Genomic DNA, 22189 nt, shown 5'->3' with positions numbered 1-22189 from the left:
AAGGCTGGAGATGAGCTTTAGGTATGATGATGGAAAGTCCTTGTTGCTTTCTGAGAGCAGTATGAATACAGTCAAAAAAGCAAAAGGTACTCATTCCCAAACTGTGTGATGCCTAGAATTTGGGAATGCTCACTGCAACTTACTTTCCTTGTGATAAGAGTGAGAAGAAATAATTTGAAATTCAGTGGTCTGACAAGATGAGTTCACTTGTAAAAATGTACAAAATATTATTTTAGTGGCTGTAGAGGCTGCTTTCGGATGTTTGCTGTCCTCCATTTTAAAGCTTTTTGTAGAAATAAAATTGTATTGAGAGACCAGCAATCAAATACTCTGAGGTTAACTGTTCCTACCTGGCACTAAGAGAAACACTTCAAGTGTAAGTGGTCAGGTTTAGAGGTGTCAAGGCCAGCAAGTACCATGCAGTCACTAGATGGCACTCCGCAATATGCAGACATTTATTTTTCTGCAATGCCTTCTTTAAAAGTGAGTTTTCTTTCCTTTAAGTGCATGGTTTTGTTCTGTTTTATCCTCTAAACTCATTGTAAGGAAAGCAATTAACACAAAGATAAAATTTCAATTATATAGAGAGACTGAATAGGGATATAACAAATAACCCTGGAGATGTTGAGCAGCAGCAGATCAGTTGCTTATTATGTTTGAATGTACACAGCCAACTTGTACATGTGCAGACTTTGGCAATTATGTCAAACAAACTCTGGAAAAAATCTCTAATTCATAAGGAAAACTGTAATAATTTGGCTTTGATTGGTAATATGAACTTCAGTAGTTCGGGAAGAATGAAAATATCATTCTTTCCCGTATAATGTATTATTTTTCATTATTTCACTGCTATGTGTAGAGCTTAGGACTAAGCTGCACTGCATCATTCCCACATCCCAGCACCCAACCCACTTCCCCTGAGCAATTTCTGAGCTCTTTTTAAGGCCGTTCAAGGTTCACTTACGTGTAATGGTCTGACATGAAGTGAGCAGCTATTTTTTTCACCAAGCAAGAATCCAGGTTAAAATTGATGAATAGATTTAACTTTAAAAAAAATCCCTAAATAACTCCAAAGAAGTAATGAATAAATTAAGATTTTGATACTGAAAGAAGTCACTTAAAAAAAGTCCTTAAATGAAAAAATAAATTTAAAAAGTTTTTAAAATTGCTTAACTCATTGCATTAAAATGAAGCTTACTTCTGATTAAGGAGCTATACTGGAAACAAATGAATTCTATAAAAAAGAGGAAATAATTTTCTGCCAATTTAGTCCCCTGAGCCAGTTCTCTTTGGGGTCACATGGGCCCCAGTTCTGGCTCAGGGAAATGTGCAGAAACTTGTAGCTGGCAGCATGGACGTGCTTGTCTGTGTTTGAGTGTTTGTGTAGCAGGAGAGCTGGACCATCCCTGCCAGGAGCAGCCTGTGACTGTGTTGGCTCAGCCATACAGTGAAACCATAAATGCACTGTATGGAGAGAGCTCTGCAGGCAGCAGTGGATGCAGTGGGGATAGGTGTTCTTGGAAAGCAGCATCCCTCATGGATTAGCTTTATCTACAGGGCAGGAAATGGAGTGGCCCATACATATTGAAACATACTTGTGGGTTTTACATGAGGCACGTTTGTTTCAGATGTGGGCACAGTCCTGAAGGTTGTGAGTATCACAAAGGAGAAGTGGACCAAGGAGGAGGTGGTCCTGGAAGAGCTGCAGATATTCAAGGTAAGCATTAATAGCCACAACATCAATTAAATATTATTCAGGGGACTTCGTGGCCTAAACTGGCTTTGTCTGTCTGGTTGTTTATTTACTGGAACTCATTCAAGTTTCCAGAGGGACACTATGTAAATTTTTAAATGCCTTGGTATTTTTTGGGCAAGTCAATTGAAAAATGTCCAAAACCAAACAGACCGTGATTTTTCAAACCTGTAGAAAGTGTCATTTAGCCTGCTTTGTTCTAGTTTGAAATCTTAGTGTGAGCCCACATTTTTTATTATTTATACATATTAAAATAGCAGTATTGTATTTTTAATGTAAAATTTTCTATGGCCCAATTGGCATTGACAGTATTCCAGGTACAACCATAATTTTTAAAAGACAAGCACACAAAATTCCATGGGTGCAGAGAAATCCTTTAAAATAACAACACTGGGAATTGAAAACATAAGGAAAATAAAAAAGAAGTTAGTTTTGATTATAAGTGTGCCTTTATTTATTGGTGAAGGCTGACTCAGCATTTTTGACCATTTTGACTTGGTTATTCTGTAACTGGAACCCTGCTAACACCAACGACTTCTTCATAAATACAGCTTGTGAAAAGCCCAAGATTCTTTTTGTTGCGCAGGCACAATTTCTGATTAGCTTTAGTGCTGGTAAAGGAGCTGACATCAACATTTACATCAGAAAAATGGAAACCTTTGTCTTCCCTACTGATTTTCTTTTCCATTTATTAGTTTCTTCTTAGTTCTTTACGTTCTCACTTTGCTTTCTTCTCATGTTGCACAGCTCTTCTTCAGTTTTCACTTTGCTTTTCCATCAAAGTGCATGTGGATCCACAGCATTTTGATTAATTTCACACACATCTTCTCTCCTATGCTCTGTCCAGCCCAAATTGTTGTTCATACTGAACAAATGAATTTGTGAGTTTTCCAAGTGTAAGCATAGGATCATTAACAATTATTTCAAAGAGTTTATTTCTTTATATGCCTTTTGATATGTCATGTGTATGATGAAACTTTGATTTAAAGTATCTCTATGTCTTCTTCCCACTGTCTTGGACACCAATTATAAATATCACTCAGAAAATACCAAGATTACTCAGTGGCCTGCCAAATAATGAGTAGTTCCAGTACGTGCACCAATTTGCTGCATTCTTAAAACATAACGTCAAGGGAAAATGTGCCATATCGTATTTAAAACAAAAAGAGGTCATTTTTTTTCTGCTCTGCAGACATTCCTTCACATTTTTATTGGTAATGTTTATAACTGCTACCTCTGTGTTTTTGAATCCAGAAAATTGAAGGGGGTAATGGCTGAAAAAATGTGCTTTATTTCCTCAAACTGCATTAATATTAAACAATAGGCTTAGATTAATCTTCTGTTGGGTGATAGTTAATACCCTGAGCTTTGTGCTGGTCTTACATCAGTTACAGGCAAAAATTTCACTGTCTCTCATAGCCATGAATATATCCTGGTGCAGGGATCTGCCTATGTATCCCTGAAATGGCAGCTAAGCCTTTCAAATAGTGCTTAATATGAACTAAAGTTGATGCAAAGGTTCATTGCCCAGGATGGGGTAGATAGCAAACTCTGAGAAGCTAATTCCCTCCTTCCAGCTGGGGAAATTTATGGGAGTTCTTTTTGGCAACATGAATTTCTTGATTTTCTGTTGTTTGGGATTTTTTTTGTTTAAACCATGCAAACGAACCTGCAATTTTATTTGCTTATTGTGTGTTAAGTTTTGCTCTCTTTTTCACTAAGAGCAGGGAATTTGTAAACTGATACACTTTGCTGTTTTATTTTTCAGCATCCTTCATTTATCTCGACCATGGAGATTTCTCAGAAACAGGTAATCATAATCTTGTTTAACTACTGGAGGATATGGGGTACACTGAACACCTATTTTCAGGTGACGCCTGTTGCTTAGTTGCCAAGCTTTCCACAGATGTCTCTTAAAATGTAACTGGAAGGAAGGAGATATGTTTGAAATTGTTTGCTTGCCTAATTCCTATTTGCTTACAAACAGTAATTTGTGTACCCAGGCTGGTAATTATTCAGGGAAACAAACCTTTAGTCATATGGTAGTGGGATTTGTAAGTGAAGCCAATGCACATTCTTTTTCCAGCCTCCAGAAATACTTGTCTCTTTACAATCTAGTAATAAATTATTATTGCTATTTTTGTTTTTATTTTTATTAGTAGTCAGGAGAGATCAGGGTCTCACTGTGCTAAAATTTGTATGCACACAACCAGTCCCCCTCCTCTAAAATTGCAGCCTGAATCTGGGTGGTCCAACCCTGGCAGCGCAGGGGCCGGTCCCAGCACGGTATCTCCTGATGGGAAAGGGTTTTATAGCAGCTCCAGGCTCTGGGATGGCTCCTTGCGTGTTGAGGAGGCAGTGTGACACCAGAGCCACCCCTCCCTGACCTGCAGAAGTGGCCAAAGCAGCTCTGCCACAACACGGCTCACTCACACAGGAGGAGGTATTTTGCCTTTCAGGCACGCACAGCACAGCTGGGTCCCATCTCCCATGAAAAAGGTGGCAGGCCAGATGGAAGGGCTGCATGAGCCAGCTCCAGCTTGGACCACCCTTGGCTCCACAGGCGATCCACTCGCACACTGGGGAGAGGGGAGTAACATTATCCCCGTCCTACCTCAGGATCAGAAGCAGAACATGAAGTTTATTCACGCAAGGTCACCCCTAGTTCCCAGATTGTTAACATCATGACTATCCAGCCCTTGTTTTTAAATGTGTTATTAAGCCATTCTTTCCGTGGTTTGATTCTGATCTTTTACTACAGCACACATCTGAAGGTGTGAGGGTGTTGAGTGCTGGTGTCTTTCCAGGACTGCAGTCCCCTTTCCTCTCTGCTGTGTAGCTGGGATGGATGGGCACTGGCCAATTCACACTGAGCCCTGAGAAACATTTCACACTAAAGGAGGAATTTTCCCCTTGTTTTACAAAATGTGGGATAAGGTTAAAAGTCTGCAACTGTGGCACTGAAGAAGGGAACTTTTTACACTGGCTACTTGGAGAACACTTCTAATTAATTTGCTTTGCCTGATTTGCAGCAACAATTGTACATTGGTTCCAGGGATGGATTGGTTCAGCTCTCTCTGCACAGATGTCACACGTATGGGAAGGCTTGTGCAGACTGCTGCCTTGCCAGAGACCCATACTGTGCCTGGGATGGAAACTCTTGTTCCAGATATGCCCCCACTTCTAAAAGGTAAGAAAAAACCACAACGTGCTGTAAAAGATCTTGCTGCTTGCAAGAATTTTAGATGTTCCAATTCATAACTTGTTGCCTTTTTACTTAGCATATCATTTGCCTTAAAATGCCATCATACTCTGGCCATGTTTCACATTTCTGCTCGAAGAGCTGTGAAGACAACATAGCTTTGTTTAAGTGTGTGTGACAGTAACTTGGCCATGGCAGCTAACATCATAAATCCATCACTTTCCTTTTTTATGCTGAATGCTTTAAGACACAAGATGCTCAGATGGAGGTCCAGGTTGTGGCTAACTCTACCCAAGAGGCAAGAGCCTCTCTTAAGCTTCTGACTTTTTCAGAGTAGTTAGAAAGCAGAGTTTAACATAGCATCCCAGAGTGGTCAATAATAAAATATATTTAATTCCCTGACCTAACCCAACAATTGTATTTGTGGTCTAGCCATGAGAGGGAGACAGAGATTTAAGTACCATGATTTGACCACATTGGCAGCAGTCTTTCCACAGTGAAAGAAGCGTCATCTAAATTTTCTGTACCCACCAGCTAGGGCAACACCTTGGGTCTGGATGGAGGGAGAGCACACAGCAGGGTCTAGCAGTGCAGTGCCTAAGCTGCTGGATGTGTCTCCTGAAGGTTTTGGCTGATTTAGCTGGAAGCAGAGTCCTTCACAGCCTCTTTATTCTGCTTTGGACAAAGTCCTCCTGACAGTAATTCTTGCAGTGGGGTTGTAGTTAGAGCTCAGGCTCTGGAATGACACTTTCTACCTTAGGGGTCACAGGGGTGGGTCCTGAGCCATTGAAGTTAATGACTCATAAGTTATCATGTCATGGTGTCAAGAAACTTTATGTGTTCTCCCTCATAGCCAAAGCAAACTAAATTCAGAGAAGCATAAAAGAAAGGAGAAAAGCAAGTGTTCAGGCTCACTGCAAAGTTAGTGACACATGAGGCTTGCTGAAGTCTGGGGTGGGCTGGGACACGGAGATCGATGGTCCATGCTTTTTAACAGATGTGCAGCTTGGAGGGAAGGCCAAAAGTCTGTGTCTCCAAAACAAAAGATGGGTGACTGGCCCTGGGAATCCTGCAGCCGATCAGTTACTTGAATGTTTTCCTTCTGTGCTGAAGGCTGTGCTTCTAGCATGTCTACAGCTTTTGCTCAGTGAACAGATCAGCCTTAGCAACCTGCTCTCCTTCTGAGGCCGTGCTCTGCACACGGGAGGTCCCACTGCTGCTGCTTGTGAGGAAAGAACCAGTTCTTTCCTGGGTCTCCAATTCTTCTACTGAAAAATTGAAAAAAGTTTCCCTTTTTTTCCCATAGCTCTTGTGAAATAAATCCAATCATACACAGAGGAAGAGTTTGCTTTTTTTTTAGTGCTCTTACACTGAAATGACAGTAAATCATGGTGAGTTCATGTGACAAACCCAGAGACTGTTAAGCAAGTTAGTAGATCATCTCAGACCATTGCCTTATGTTTTTTTCTGTCCATTAAGATGAAAGATAACCAGATTTGTCAATTGTTTTTTAACAAACTAAAATACATGCTATTCTCTCTACATTTTAATAATTGGTTTATTAGTCAGTATTACCTTGGGCTAATGCTGAGCTTAATTTTGAATATCACCTGTTGAACTTCAGATGTTTTTCATTCTACAACATGAAATGTTTTTAGGTATTTGCAACACAGTCAACCCCACCATCAGACCTGTGCTCCTAAAGCAAGTTTAGACACTCTTTCTGTCACTGCTTTACACACTCTTTATTTTAGGCAGGTAGTTTTCTGTTGCTTTTTCTCTTTTCCCTCCCAGTGGTTTTCCCAAATCACAGGCTCTTCCCTTGATGTCAGTCATACAAATCTCTCTAGGCCACATGCTGCTTTGAGGGTGAGACTGGTTTTAGTTAAGACTGTAATTGTCAGCAGTAGGATGGGAGCAATGTAAGTCCACATCTGCTGAGCTCCTCTGTATTTTGTTGTTGCATTCCAGCAATTATGTCTGAAGTGTTACAAGTTTGCATGCTCTTCCCATAGGCGAGCCAGAAGGCAGGATGTCAAGTATGGAGACCCAGTTGCACAGTGCTGGGATGTGGAAGACAGTGAGTATTTTTCACCTTTCTTGCTTTTTTGTCACTTAGGCAGCAGATTTTTCTGTGAGGGTCTCTGTCTCCAAAAACTTGCTAAGCTCAACAGAACAGTTGCCCTTGCCACACTTCATCTCCATTACCCCTCACACAGTTAAATTTTCAGAGCTGGAGCTGGTAAGGGACAGCCACCATGGGATGTCACCCTGGCATCCCTTATGGGCAACCCTCCCCAGTACTCACACCAGGCAGGGAGATATGCCCCTGACACCAAAACATCACACATCCTTGAAGGTAGCTAATGGGGTGTGCATGATGTTCCATCCAGAAACATGGCAGCAAATCCCACAGGAAGCTTGCAGGTTTGGGTGGGGAACATGCCATCTCTCCTCTGCCACTTGACACAGGCCCCAAGGCTGAGCTGCAGCTGCCAAACCAGCCCCTTCCCCTTCCCACAGCTACTTAAATACTCCTGTTATTAACAAGAACCTACCCCTTTCCCCCTGCCTGTTTCCCCCTCCCTTTCCCACACCCTCTTTTCAGATGCCAAAGGGTCTGGCTGCTCCTCTGGCATCTGCAGCCCTTCTCTCTCAGCGAACACTGTCAGTGTGAAACCCTGCGGTTACACAGCAATCTCTGTGGCAGCATAAAATAAATGAATAGCATTCAAACCCAAGCGTGGCTTTGTCTGGGGTTCTTCTAGCTGCTTATTAAAGTGAACAAGCCAGACAAAACAGTATTGATTGTATCACCACGTTGAGCACTGGCTTTGGGACAAGCCATCCCTTCCCATTGATCTCCGGTTATTCCGTGCTGCTGTGGTGCTGGGTCCCTGCTGCAGACCTCAGTGGGAGGCAGTGCAGAAATCAGAGCTGCTTGCCATGGGATCAAAGCCTGAAGTCTGTTGCACAGTCTAGAGGGCTCTGACTGTGCATGTGTGCTTGCAGACATAGTTAAAAAGTCAGGGTAAGATCTCATTTCCATCAAAGTCAATGGCAAAACTCCTGTGTTCATCCCAGGGGCCAGAATTTCCTTGCTTGCTGCTTGCCACGACTCTCCAAACACTGATATCTGAGGCTGTGAAAAGCTCAAGGTTATAGAAACCCTAGCAGAAAGGCTGACAGTGTCACATTTTCCTGGAAGGATAAAGAGATACTGGAAGAGTTAGCTTTATTAGACAAATCTACAGTCTTGTAGCACAGAAATTGGTATTAATTCTTTGCCCTGACACAGTGCCACCAATAGCAATTTTATCCACCTGGGAGTGACTCCTGTGTGCCATAAACCCATGAAGATGACCTTTGCTACTCCAGGCTCTTGGCTTATTTAGGCCATTTGTGATAATCAGTAATATTATGGCCCCCAAACTTATTTAAATCCACTGCTCCACTGTGTGAGATTCTCTCCCAGAGACTTTGTTGGCTGAATGAAGTTGTTTGGCTCTACTGAAAGCTTAGTGGCACAGGGAAATTATGCAGAGAGCTTGAATGTCTATACATCTCATACAGGTATTTGTTGTATTGAAAGCATGATCCAAAATGGTTTAAATTCTGATGTGGAGCTAACTTTTGATTCAGGAGACACCATTGTTTTCACCTTCATTTCTGTTATTCACAAGACATAAGAAACAGCTTTAGTCTCTTGCTAAGGTAGGTAAGACACAGATAAGACAGACTAGAAGGAAAAATGAAGATGCAGAGATTAGAAATTACTTGCTCAGATTTACAGAAGACCAAGAAAGGATTTCAGATCTTTTCATGGCTCCTTCAGTATTTGTTCTGAAACATACTACAGAGCATTTCAAGTTGCACCGAAGGGAAGCAAACTTCAGTTTACTTTAGTCCTGTGACTCCTTTGGGTGAACAAACCAGACCATACAATCTAACTTAACAGGTTTAGCTCAGGTTTAGTAGTTGCATTACTTAAAGGGAAAATACAGGTCAGCTTTTAAATTCCTCATAGGTGAAAGCCCCAAGTTTAAAGTGGAGCAAGTCATGATACAGATTTTATTGACCTCCTTAAAAACCAGTTGCACTGAAGGAAGGTTAGCAGCCGCCTCTAAATCCTCATAGTTATAGTTTAAGCTAAAAGTTAAGTTTCCTTTTGCGTTTTTATAATTCACTCACTCTTATAGCATCTGTTCTGAATCAGGCTGTTTTCCCATTGCTTTAAAAAGCAGGTCAGGGTTAATCTCCTGTACCATGTTTGCTTTCCAGGCATTAGTCATGAAACTGCTGATGAAAAGGTGATTTTTGGCATTGAATTTAATTCCACTTTTCTGGAATGTACTCCTAAGTCCCAGCAAGCCTCTATTAGGTGGTATGTTCAACGCTCTGGAGAAGAACATCGAGAAGAGGTAAGTTATAATCATCAAGGCTGGCTTCCTCCATAGGGAATTCAGCTGAGCATTGAGAGGCAGGAGTTACTGGGACTAGTGGATGTTTTACTTTCCCTGCCTCACCTTGGGTATCACATAGCATTCTGCTATCACCATTTGGGGCATGCAGTGGGGAAGAGAGAGGCCATTTGCACTGTATCATAAGCAGATTTTGATATTTATTTTGACTTACCTGGTTATCCTCTTAAAAAATAATAAAAAGGGAGATAATATAGATCAGTGATAAAAAGTCAAAGCTGTTTTGTCTGATAATTAACACATCTGCTTCTGTAGGCAAAAGTATGTTCAAAACCCTGTGTTTCAGTGAAGTCTCAGCTCTATTTAGTGTCTGATTGCTTTCCCTCACCATGTTAAGCAGTGTAGCTAAGAACTGCATGTATGGTTTGCTGCTTCTCTCCATCTCTCCCAGAGGAGGAATGGTCTGTGGTTAAAAGGCTTTTTATTTGCTTTTTTTCTTGTTAGTGGAGTCTGAGATTTTTTGCTTAAATGGCATTTAGAGAATTCAGGTTAAGGATTGCTCCATGCATCTGGTGTAGAAAGCAGTGAGATTTGTCATGGCCCTTAATTCCTTTGGGATGGGACTTTGGGGTCCTCACTGATGGAGGAGCTCTGGAGAAGCCTCCAGATTGCTGCAAACCCTGTGCACAATTTCCTGATGACTCCTCTCTGAGCTAGTGACAAAGGGGCTCTCCAACATGACTAAAAGGTCAATGTGTACTGGGACTGGTTTGGACTGTGTTTGTGAGTGAGTTTCAAACCTCAGGAGTTTTCATAGCCTTTCTCTTACATGAGTGATTTTGTGTCTGAGGCCAAGTCCTGCTGTGAAGGCAACCATGGCAACAGGGAAGGAGAAGGGAAATGAGCTGCCCTTTCAAAGGATCTGGTCCCAGGTGCTAGATATGCCTTTCTGTTAGATGTTTATCCAAGACAAAAATTAGTTTAAATGACAGGAACTATCAAACATACAACTGGTCAGAGATAATTCATCCTATGAGAGTTTCTGAGTGCAGAGGACGTGCTGGTGCTTTCCAAAGGCTGGGGAGATGCTGGCCAGGGCAGGTGTCTGTGAGGGAATCACCTCTGGGTGAGATGTGACTCATGGTAGTCACCCCAAAGTTGCATCCCCAGTTATGTCTTGGCCCAGAAAGCCAGAGTTAGGGGATACTTCTGATTTTCTACCACATAACATAACCTACAAGGCTGTATGTTGACTGTAACACTACAGTACTTTTAATTTATTCCCCTTCTCTTACACATGTTTTGGATTGGCAAAACTTTTTTCCTCTGCTGGGGGGAAAAATGTAATTAAGTTTTAGACAGGTGCATTAACACCAAAAGAAAGATACTACTACTTTGAAATTCTACCTGTAATTCCCATTGTAGCTGTATGTGGAAAAAAATTGTCTTCTGATCAGATGGCCAAGCACTCTCTCAGACACAGGAGGTTGAAGAGCACACCCAGCTATTATTGTATTGGCATTTAAAGACCTACAGTCATTCATTTTACTGAAATGGAGTTACCTTTACTCTCCTGTACAGGAGACTCTGTGCTCACCTTCCCTAAGGGAGCAGTTTGTAAATACACTCACATATTTGGTCAGGGAAACAAGTAAAGTACTTTCTTAATTATTACTATGTATTTAAGACTAATTCTAAAGTAAATTTAAGCAGATAGTTAACAGGTTTCTGACTTGGAGGAGAGGGGGTGTTTTTTTCTTGTTGTTTTTTCTTCCTTTTGTGTGGTTTTCTTTCTTTTTTTTATGAATGAGAAGTCAAGTTTTTAGAAGACTCAGTCTTTTTAAAAGGAATGTGTTGCAACTATACCATGAACTATAAACTTTGCATAAAGGAGCCAGTTTCCTGTGAAGAATGTAATATTTCTATATCATAAGAGATTACACTTTGAAGACTTAAAAGCCTCTTTTGAAGGGCTGCTTTTGAGTCTTTATCTGTGTCAATTTAAGGAAAAAGATATTATCAGTTGATTTTCTCATAAATCACAGGTTCAGCTAGGCCTCTGAAGGTCGTAGAACCAAGCTCAAGCTGTCTTTCTTGTTTGATCATAGAACAAACTGCAGGTCAAACCAACTTCTGAGCAAATTTACAGCATGCTAACATGTATGGTATAGCCTAAATAAAGGCTATACTCTTTCTTAATATACATTGTATTTCCAAGAGATTTGTTGTGGCAGTGGCTCCTCCTATTTGTTCAGATCCAAATGCCCCTTTACCAGGCCTGGTGATGTCCAGTACAGCAGGACTGCCTAGCAAGCCAAGGATGTGCACGTTGGGAGGGATTTAGGGAATGTGTGCACATGTGTGGTGGCATTAGGAGCCCCAGCAGGCACACAGAATTCATCTTTGCACATTAACAGCAATGTTTACTGGGCTTGCTCTGTGTAAACAGTCTGACATCTGTTTGCATGAGAAAAGTAAATCTTTCCTAAAAGGCTGGATTAACCTCTGAGGCAAATTTAGTAGAAAATTTGAAGGAGAAATGTGCACAGATTTTCTACAATATGAATGTTAAAAGTAGGCAAGGAGCTTCTTGCCGCACTTTGTGCCTTAACCCACAGCAGTGCCTCTGTGATCTGGTTTCGGGAAAACTCAGCTCTTGGGGTGGTTTTGGGGTTTTTTTGGTTGGGGTTTTGGGGGGTTTTTTGGTTGTTTGGTTTTTTCAGTCTGAAGATAATAGCCTGTAGAAATGCATATGCACACACTTACGATTAGAGGATCAAGTCACTTAAAGACAGTGTATAGATACTAGTTTTGTTTGAAGTTTGCCATAAATTTCTAATAATAACAGTTTATAGTATTTTGACCCAGCTTAGTTTGAGGATCCTGAGAAACTGAATTCCTGAACAAAATCTATTTGCTTATATTGGTATACATCATTTTTAGAAGAAACAAAAAAATAAGGAAACTTTTTATTTACTTTTTAAGATAACTATATTCATGTAGAAATTACATGTTTTCAAATGCGGGAAGTTAAATTCCTAATTTCATTTATGGATCCCTAAATGATTGACCAGGTTTGTAGAGATGCTGAGCAATCATTCCTCCTATTTGATGGAATAAGGGTGAAATGGTTAAAATGTTAATCCCTCGATAATTTGCGGATCCAGAAATTGAGGTTCCCACGTTTTCTAACTTGACTTACCAGTGAAAATGAGTTCACAAGTATAAAAACCTGATTGGAGACCTTCATAGAAAATCTAAAGAGCAGAGTAATTGACTTTCTTGTCAAAGTACTTCAGTTTGACAAAAATACCGTATGTGACAGAAACAGTGAGGTCATATTTAATGTATATCTTGATCTTTGCTCAACCAATGCATTACCATAACTTTTCCCATTACAAATATATCTTCTGCTCTCTCTGTCTCCCTTCCTGCAGCAGATTTCTCAAATAACACTGTGCATTCTTTTGGTGCATGTCTTAGCAGTGTAACTTATTGTGATGACGATACCATGCTTTGCAGATGACTCCACGCACCTGGAACTTAGGTTACGGACTTTTAGTTCCAGGGCTGGAGCTGTAATGTCTTAGCAAGTCTTTAAACTTGGCTTTACAAAGAGATGGCTTTGCACTGTCCCAGACATGCACTGCAGCTTCCTGAGGGAAGGGAAAGGGCAAAATCCAGACTAGATGGGAAGCATTTGGCCCAGCAGGATGTCCCCGACATTTCACCCTTAAGGTCATGGTTCAGAATGTGACTTCCAGGCAGAGCAACCTGTGGGGAGGGACAGGATCTCCTGTGGTACAGAAGCTGTCACCAGGTCATTTTGCTGCCAGTGGGAGTACATTTCCCTGTAGTTTAGGGCTGTTTTAAGGTCAGGAGTCAAATATCTAGTGCTTTTTGTGGTTAGTGTTGCTCACGCAATTGATCATGTTTGTTCCTGTGCGTGCAGCGTTAGTCACTGGGATGACGGAGAGTGTTTCAGTGCCTGGAGTTCATAAAAAACTCTGGGGACGTCATCTGTTCTTAGTGTCTTAAACTGCTGGAGCTCTCTGAAGCTTTAAACAGATACTAGTTATTTCTCAAAAAAAGTCCTGTGTTATTTTATGTATATGATAAGTGTCAGGACTGCAAAAAGCAAATGCGTGGCTCCCTACAAAGGCATTAGTTTTGGTGCCTCGTTGCTCTAAAAAGCTTCAGCCCCTTTGCTTTAGGCAGGATTTCACCCTCAATCCCCTGTGGCTCCCAATCTACCAAGCTGCCACCTCAGCAGCAGGGGACAGAATAAACCATATGGTCTAAAGTGACAAAATAGGTGCAGATCACTTTTAATTTTGTTCTTTCTGCTCTGCTTATACCTGGTGGTGAAAATAAATCCACCAAAATGCCTGGGACGTTCCAGTTTCTCCTTCAGCAGTTCTCAACCTTTCCACATTCCTGCCCCACAGCTCAGGCTGTGTTTTCCTGATGGACCAAACTTAAGGACCATCTGATATTTTGGTAGATACAAGAGCTGGACTCACTTTTGGGCAGGACATTTTGCAGGGCACAACACTGACTCCCAGGAGCTCCCCCAGCAGAGCAGGGAGATGTTGTTTCATTCCACATTTTAGGCATTTTTTTTTCAATTTATCCAAGAGATAAGTTTTAGTATCTTTTTGCATCTGGAGGTTTTTGCATCATGTTGGCAACTTTGTAACAAATATCTGGTCTAGCAGAATCTTAAGAATAAAGGCCACGGATTCAGTGCCAGCCCTGAAATCCAAAAGTTGGGTGGTGGCTGAGTAAGGCAGAGGACACACAGCAAGGACTGAATTTCCAGTAGTGCCTTCTGTTGGGGGAGTGAATTCAGTGTTTGAATCTTTAGGTCAGTGAGAAAAAGAAAGTCAAGAATGTTGGGAAAGAAAAAAGAAAAGAGATGAATTCTGCAGCCTAAGGACTACTTATAGTTCTCATGCTTTCATTCTTTTATTTTACTTTATAACTTCTTTTTCTTCTAACATCTTGAGTGTCTTAAGTAAGACTAATATTTTTGACAGTTTCATGGTGAAAGAAGTAACTCTGAACTGAGTGACATTTCTGATTTGATTTGGATATATTGGAGAAGTGATAGGAATGGATGAATTTCAAGTTTAGACTCAGAGCAAGAAGTAAACTTCACCTTGAAACTAATAGGAATCATGCGTGTCCATAATGCCATTGTACCAGCAACATGTTCTTCATTTTTCCTGAGGCTGTTGGTGAATTAAAAAAAATGTTAAAAAAATTTAACTGTACAGCTGTGTTGTAGCTAAATTATTATTTTCCCATACAAGAGAAACAGTCATGTGTAACAATAATGTCAGAAAAACCCTAGAGTGATCTTTATTTCCAGTCAAATGATGAGGATGAAGAAGAGAACAATAGAAAAACAAAGATGAATGTGAATTCTCTGCAAATGTTCCTCATTTTCATTTTTCCCTCTCTCAATTTGTTCAGGGGTTGCAGCTAACCCATGATTAGTCCAGCTTTACCTCTAACATTTTTTCACATGTTGATTAATGAGAAAAGGCAGGCTTTGAAGCCACTTTCTTCTCCCAGACAGGTGCAGTGTTTTAACTGTGAAAGAGCTGACATGTGAATTATTTGTAAAGAGGGAGCTATCTAAACACATCATTAGCAAAGGACAAAAAGCATTGACCTAATCTGGTGCCACAGCACTTTCAAATCTTTGGTTGTTTTCCAACTTACTGATTGTTGAAAGATTTGCCATCATTATTGGCAATACTTTTTTTTTTTCTTCATTGTTAAATTCAGGTTGTGAAAATCAAATGTTAGATTTGCATGGAGTTCTTTTCTCTTTGTCATACATTGCCAGAATCTAAGGCATGTGCCATAATTCAGTTACTGTAAGTTTTGGAAAACTTGCGTGCTTATCATGAAGGATGAAAGTACAATTTTTTGATACAATCTCATCAAAAATCTGCTTCCACTTCACTAAGAAAAGAAAGTGATTGGTAATCAATTGCTTCATTTTTTGTGATTTTTAAGTTGTTTCCTATGGAACAAAGCTGTCTTTCATGTTAATGTTTTATTGTATGTTCAAATTTAAGGACATGTCAGCAAGCTTTTATGAATTTAAGCCTGTGTACTTCTGAATTGCTAAATCGTATTTAGAAATATTTTAGAAGAGTTAATGATTTTGACATGGTGGGGGGTGAAACAGGGAATCCACAATTGAACAAAACAAAATTTCTTTTATCTAAGTAATCTTTTCACTTTCCTCAGAATTTAATAAAATACATTTTACATCTATAGGTCAGGAACCAAAGACCACATTAAACATTCAAGTGAAAGGTTAAAGATCTACTACCAAGTAATGAAATGCCAGGTGTTTATGAAACTCCAGAGCCCTGTGGGGAGGAAAGCAGAGAGGAAAGACAGGAGGAGTTCTGAACCTATGGGTAAAACAACATAAACAGGATACCAAAAAGAGAAGTGAGGGGGGAAAGCAGTAATGAAGTGTTGCTCAATATGTGTGAAATCGGAGCCATAATTTTATCCTGCCAGAGGATAAGAAAGGAATGAACAATGAAGGAACAGAGGAGGAGGTGACAGTCACCCTAAATCAATGTCCAAGGTTAACACAGGACACTGTGTAGGAGCATTGCTTCATTAAAAATAGGAGTAATGATGGGCTGGGATTAAGGGACATAACCAATTTAGACTTTACCTTTCCCCGCAGTATCCCAAGGCAGAGGGAGGGACAGCTCCATCAGTTAACACATTTATGACTAAAATGTGATGGCTGTTACACAAATGGCAAATAGTTGTGAGTAGCAGGGTGCTGGACTTGGGGGTCCAGTGATCTTTTCAAGTCTAGATCTGCCATTATTCTGCCTTTCTTTCACTGAAAAGAGGCAAAGCCCTAGAGAGGGCACTTTGGACTGGCATCCAGCCAGCCCAAAGAGCCAGCTGGAGCCCTTCCAAGAGTGGGAGGTGCACAGCTGTCAAGAGGGTCTAGACTACAATACTGGCAGAGCCACCGGCAGGCAGATGCTACTGCTGCAATTGCATCAAGCCCCAAGCTCAAAGACATCAGTCCTGTTTTCACTCAGGCAATGTGGGAACTTGGTCTTTGCACAGTGCCTTATGAAACCCAAATGTCTGGAAGTTAGCTGCTTCTTCCCAGGCTTCTCCCCTCAATTTCACAAACTTGGATCTTCATGTTGACATGAAGCCTGAGCAGAAGAAAGGGATTTCCTTGTTGTCTTGCAAAAGCCAGGCCTCCAAGCACTTCCAAGCTACTCTCTGTGGAGCACAGCACCACAAGGAAAGACCTGTCCTAGACATATTTCTGCCTACAGCACCCTATTTGTAGATTCTTTTGTAAATTTTACGCTCCTGTTTTTACTGTAAAAAAAGAGCATTTACTTAGAGTGAAGTGTCACTAGCTGATCCAGTTGAGGACTAGTGCCCTGTGCCGTGGGTTCTGCAAAAGAAGAGCAGCCTTTTCTAGTTTGTCTCCCTGTTATCTTGTGTGCATGTGGCTTGACCATAATTTATCTGGTTTAAACTCAGTGTGGTAAATCAGAAGTAGCTTGTGCTCATGTAGCACCTGTTGTCAGGGCAATCGATTTTCCAGGAATTTCCTGAAATTTGTATAATTTCACCCTCCGGGTACTGAGTAGACATGCTTATATACAGTTTACAAACAGTGAAACTAAAGCTCTCAACACCAACAACTGGGGGCAGGAGCCAAAAAATACTTGGCCAGAGAAACAGGCAACCAGAGCTGCAAAATCTGACCTGCTTTTGTAGGAGCTGATTTCTTGTGTCTGCTGCTCTCCTATCTGTGGCAGTACACAGGCCTGTATCCATCCATCCATATGACTTTCCTGCATACCTGTCTGATGCATATGTTACTGACGACTTTTACAGCTGAAGCAGTAGGAAACAAAAATCTCTGTCTCTGGTTGTATTATATTTATGTGTATTGTTTTTTTCTGGTGATCTCAGTATGATCTCTAAAACTTTTTTAATGATTTCAAAGTCATTGTCATAGAAACTTAGAAAAGGGTAAAGCTAAAAGCACTGTAAGGTCATCTCATCCATCTCTTTGCTCCAAGAGACTCTATTATGATAAAGTACTAGTGAGTTAGAATCATAACAGATGGAGAATCATATGTATGTATAAATTTTTTCCCATGGAGTAGTAGAGGGAATAGTGTGCAGATTTTTTACATAAAGAAACAGTGTGTAGCTTACCCACTGTGAATAAATCTAATTTAGTCATCTTTATGCCTCCCTGATCTTCACCCTCTGAAGTTTGCTGGAGGGTCAGATGTGCACTCTGGGAAACTTTGCAGATTCTGTGTTGGTTCTTTCCTCCCCCAGGCCCCTCCTTCTCAAACCCACTACCCAGCCTTGAGCTGAATTTTTCCCCCTTGGCAGTGATGCCAGCAGCAGAGCCGAGGCTGCCTCCAGCAGCAGTCCAGGTCTGTGGGTGCCAGCTGTGCTGCAGCCTCTGTGTGGCAGCAGAACACAGCACGCCTGGGAGGGAACAGCCTGGGACAAACCGGCATCGTTTTCAAAGGAAATGCTGGTGTTGGATGTCAGGAGTTAGGGCTCTGCTTTCTACTTCCACTTTTGCTACTAATCTTTATATGGTCTTTGGCAAATCACTTACCTTCTATGTTTCCCAGATGCAAAAATACTTAGGTGCCCAGTGCCCCATTCTGATTTTTTTTTTTTTTTTTTTTTTTGAGGAGAACTATTTTTTGATTTAGGTTGTTTTTTAATTTTCAAATTACCAGATACATATTACCTGACAGTGTTACTAGTCTAAGGTAGACCTTACTCTTAACATGTGAGACCCTGTATTTTTGAAATATATCTGTTCGTAAATTAAATTACACCTCTATGCTGTCAGGCTTCAGCTCCCACTTGCAATCTTATTCTTTTCTTCGGGGTTTTGGTTTTTTTAAAATTCTTGTTTTTCTCTAAGTTATTCTCCACAGATCTTAGCAATAAAAGAACTGTACTTTGTTGTATCCATCCAGCCTTATTGCCTGCTTTTAATCACATCTCAGTGAGTCAAAGCCAGGATCAATTTCCTTTTGTAAAACTTGGTTGAAGAAGATCAGAAACACAACATTTCACTGTAAAGATCAGTAGTAGTAGTATTCATATTCATCATAACAGGGCCTCAGCACTGCAAGCACTCTGGTATTTTGGGTGTATTACAGATACCTCAAAAGCAGCAGTTAAAAAATGGTGGGATTTGTGGCAGTAAATAGCTCCCCTTCCTTGGAGAATGCAGCCTCACTCACTGCATGGTGCTGAGTGTTGCTGTCTGTCCTGTCAGCTGTACAGCATGTGTCTTTTGCTACTGCATGCTGAGTGTCCATGATCCAGATGTTGCAGTTAGGAACAGCACTCGGGCCTTGAGGGAACTGCTGGTTTCTGTCCCAGCTGCACCGTAGGGATGGGACACCCTGGCCATGTGCCAGCCAGGCCATGTCTCCACCTCAGCATAGCACTGACACACACATCTCATTTTGACAACGAGACTCACTTCCTGTGTTCTTTTCTTGTCCAACCCCACAGCTGAAGGCTGATGAAAGGATCATTAAGACAGAGCATGGGCTGCTGATCCGCAGCTTGCAGAAAAGGGACGCGGGAGCCTATTTCTGCAAAGCCCAGGAGCACACCTTTGTCCACACCATCGTGAAGCTGAATTTGAACGTCATCGAGAATGGACAGATGGAAAGCACTCAGAAGACTGAGGATGAGGAGGGCCGGGTGAGGGATCTCCTGACGGAGTCCCGGCTGAGGTACAAGGACTACATCCAGCTGGTCAGCAGCCCCAGCTTTAGCCTGGATGAGTACTGTGAACAGATGTGGCACCGGGAGAAGCGGCGGCAGCGGAACAAAGGTGGTGCCAAGTGGAAGCATGTGCAGGAGATGAAAAAAAAGCGAAACCGAAGGCACCACAAGCCAGCCAGGCCACCATCGACGTAGTTTGTAAATGCTATTTAAAGAAAGGACATTTTCCATTAAAAAAAAAATACTGTGTTCTGGTTTTGTGCATCTTGCCTATGAATTAGTACTGCTTCTTCTTGAAATCAGAAAATTTACCATCACTATTAATCTGTGTGAGAATGTACAGTGGGATTCAATGCCAAATGACATGTTCCTTATTGGAGTGCCGCAAACCAGGCAATCACTTCAAATGCATTCATTAAAAAAGAAAAAGTGTACACTTTTAGCTAATTTCTGGGTAGCCTTAGAGTGCGTGAGCTGTGTTCTTTACTTCCTTTGTAATTTTCACATAGGGTTTAATGTTTGTGTTCCCATATTAACATTTGCTGCCACATTCCACCCCAGAGGTGGCTGCGTTTCAGGGGAAGGCAGATGTACTTCCAGTTCTTTGGCATCTTTCTGAATAAGAAGCATGGTAGAAATGTGTGACAGATCTGCAAAAATACCCCTAATTTACCCACTGGGCCTGTATACAGGCACATGGGTGGGGTTTGCTAGCACAGAGAGGCAAGCAAAAAATCAAATTAAGTTTTGGCTTAGGGACAGCATTCATTCTGCCCATAAAAAAGAGAAAGCATAATCATAGTTTAAGAGAGGGGAATTATCAAGTGTTACTCGTTAGTGTTTGAGTAGCCACCAGTTTGCAGTCCATCTGCTGAAATGAAATGCTGACTCTAATTGAAATTGCCACCGAGATTCTTGGGAGTAAATTTCCTAAGTGGTCCGTGGGAGGTATGTGCACAAATCCTATTAACAAATAATGGGACTCCTGCCTGCACCTCTTCTATGTCTCTAATGGTTTGACTCTGATTGTTTCTCTGGCCCCTTGCTGGCTTTGTTTTATGCAGAGGAAAAGAAAACTAAAAGACAACAACAAGGCTAAAATAAAAGACGATGAGGGAAATATGTAGTGGCTGAGACCAGTGCTCTTGACATGGAGCTGACATTCCTCAGATGTGCGTATTCTTTGGGATTCTTTCTCAAAGATCTTATGTAATTTTAAGTTGAAAATGTGTATTGTTGGAATTAATACTTTTATTATAATTAAATAAGAGATGTCCACATGTAAATAAAACTTGTAAGTTAGAAATTTGCTGTATACCATAATTTCATTTGTAAAGTGTTCCTTGTTCCTTGGTTTATATTTTGGGTTTAATAATGTAAATTTTTACACATAAGCAAGAAATACTGGCCTCATCCTTGTCTGTTTTACATCAGTATTATTCAATTGATTTTATTCCTGATATGCAGCAACAAACACAAGCTCAAAATCAGGCCTACTGTCTCCTCTCATGGCTGAGTCACAGCCCCCCTTTCCTCTGTTCCATCTAACCTCCTTCCCTTTTGCCTTTCATGCCTTTTTGAGTGTGAAATGACAAATTAGCCACTTCCTCACATGGAAGACAGCTTTGATGGATACCAAAATGACAGACTTTGCTTGTTTCTCATGCATTCTACAGATCTTGAGAGCAAAGTCTGTGGGAAACGCGTGCAATTGATGTGCACCTCATTAAGGGACCAAAACTGTTGGCTCTGAAGCCCTCGCCCGTGCTGGTGTTTGTGTGCGCATTCAGTCACAGATCTGAAATTGTGAAGGTCCAATTTGTATCGTTGTTCATTTCCTCTCTGTTGAAAGTCGGATATGGCAAAGTGTTTGTCAGATTTCAGAAAGGAATCTCAGCTTACCCACGTTTCTTGTAAAACCTGAAAGCTGCCTTTGCATGTGTTGTACAAAAGCCAGCGATACCATATGTCATTAATTTTAGATGCTTTTTTAATAGGAGATGTATGAGTTAATTAGGAGATATTAGATAGCATGCTTACAATGCTTTGATAGTGTAAAGCACTGAGTGCTAAATATTATAAAATACATCTGTGGGGAGGAGGGAATTTCTTAGCGCAGGACTTTTAATCAGCAGAAAGACTGATGCTGAAGATACTAACCAGTCGTACAGTACTTTGAGAACATGCAGAGAACTTTTTGGCATTTTTGCTGCAAAATAATGTAGACCAGGCATTTCACAAGAGGCTCATCAATTTGGGCACCTTGATTTTAAGGCCAATTAAGACTACTTAGGGAAGGTATGGGGGTATTAAACTACTACATATAAAGCACAGGGATACTTAATATTCTTAGCTGGAAGATTATGCTGTCACCATACAGAACCTGCCTAGTTATTATTAGATTTTTATCAGTCCACAAAGTCCCATTTCTCTGGCTTGGGCATTAAGGAAATGAGTGGAACCACACCAAGGCTATGGAATGGCAGGTGGGCTGCATTTCCAGGCACTGGCAAAGGATCCACTCTTCTCATCAGTGGTGACAAGGTACTTCAGTTGACAACTATCCTCACATGTTTGCCTACTCCATAAAAAAGAAAAGCAAGGTCTTTTTCCATACTTTTTCTCCTCCATGAAAACTAAATCATTTGATTAATGTTTGGGTATGATTGGGGGTTTGTGTTCTACAAATGAAACCCCTCCCAACTGACTTCAGTAGAAATACGGGGTAAGGGTCTCAGTACTGGGAACATTAGATTTCAATGGTTGAATTAAAATGTTATTGCTCTTAAAAACTACCTTCATTTCTTTTATTTCAAATATTCTTGCAATGAGATTCTTCTTAAAGAAATTACCTCATCAGTCTGGGGTACAGTGGTAGCATAAAACCCCAAGTGATATATAAGACCTCTTCCATCATGGGAAATAAATTCAATATCCTCCAAACCAATGTGTTGCATTGGGTTCATGCCCCCCCAGGGAACATATTTAATAATCCCACATAGATAA

The 22189-nt window shown here is 40.9% G+C and overlaps 1 protein-coding gene across 1 annotated transcript in view; it reads left to right on the top strand.

The window, feature by feature from the left end:
- SEMA3D (semaphorin 3D) overlaps window positions 1-21975 on the top strand; it is a 69475-nt gene extending 47500 nt beyond the window's left edge. Inside the window, exons 11-16 of the mRNA XM_041413425.1 lie at window positions 1629-1717; window positions 3522-3563; window positions 4786-4943; window positions 6971-7035; window positions 9237-9376; window positions 18965-21975. Coding sequence (XP_041269359.1) covers window positions 1629-1717; window positions 3522-3563; window positions 4786-4943; window positions 6971-7035; window positions 9237-9376; window positions 18965-19378 — 908 coding nt within the window. The 3' untranslated portion in view covers window positions 19379-21975. The remainder of the gene's footprint in view (window positions 1-1628; window positions 1718-3521; window positions 3564-4785; window positions 4944-6970; window positions 7036-9236; window positions 9377-18964) is intronic.
- The last annotated feature ends 214 nt before the right edge of the window (window positions 21976-22189 follow it).

This window comes from Onychostruthus taczanowskii, unplaced genomic scaffold, assembly GCF_017590055.1.
Source record: "Onychostruthus taczanowskii isolate IOZ18803 unplaced genomic scaffold, ASM1759005v1 scaffold41, whole genome shotgun sequence".
NCBI classification, from domain to species: domain Eukaryota; kingdom Metazoa; phylum Chordata; class Aves; order Passeriformes; family Passeridae; genus Onychostruthus; species Onychostruthus taczanowskii.
Note: the sequence above shows the minus strand (reverse complement) of the source record. Positions and strands in the feature narration are given on the sequence as shown.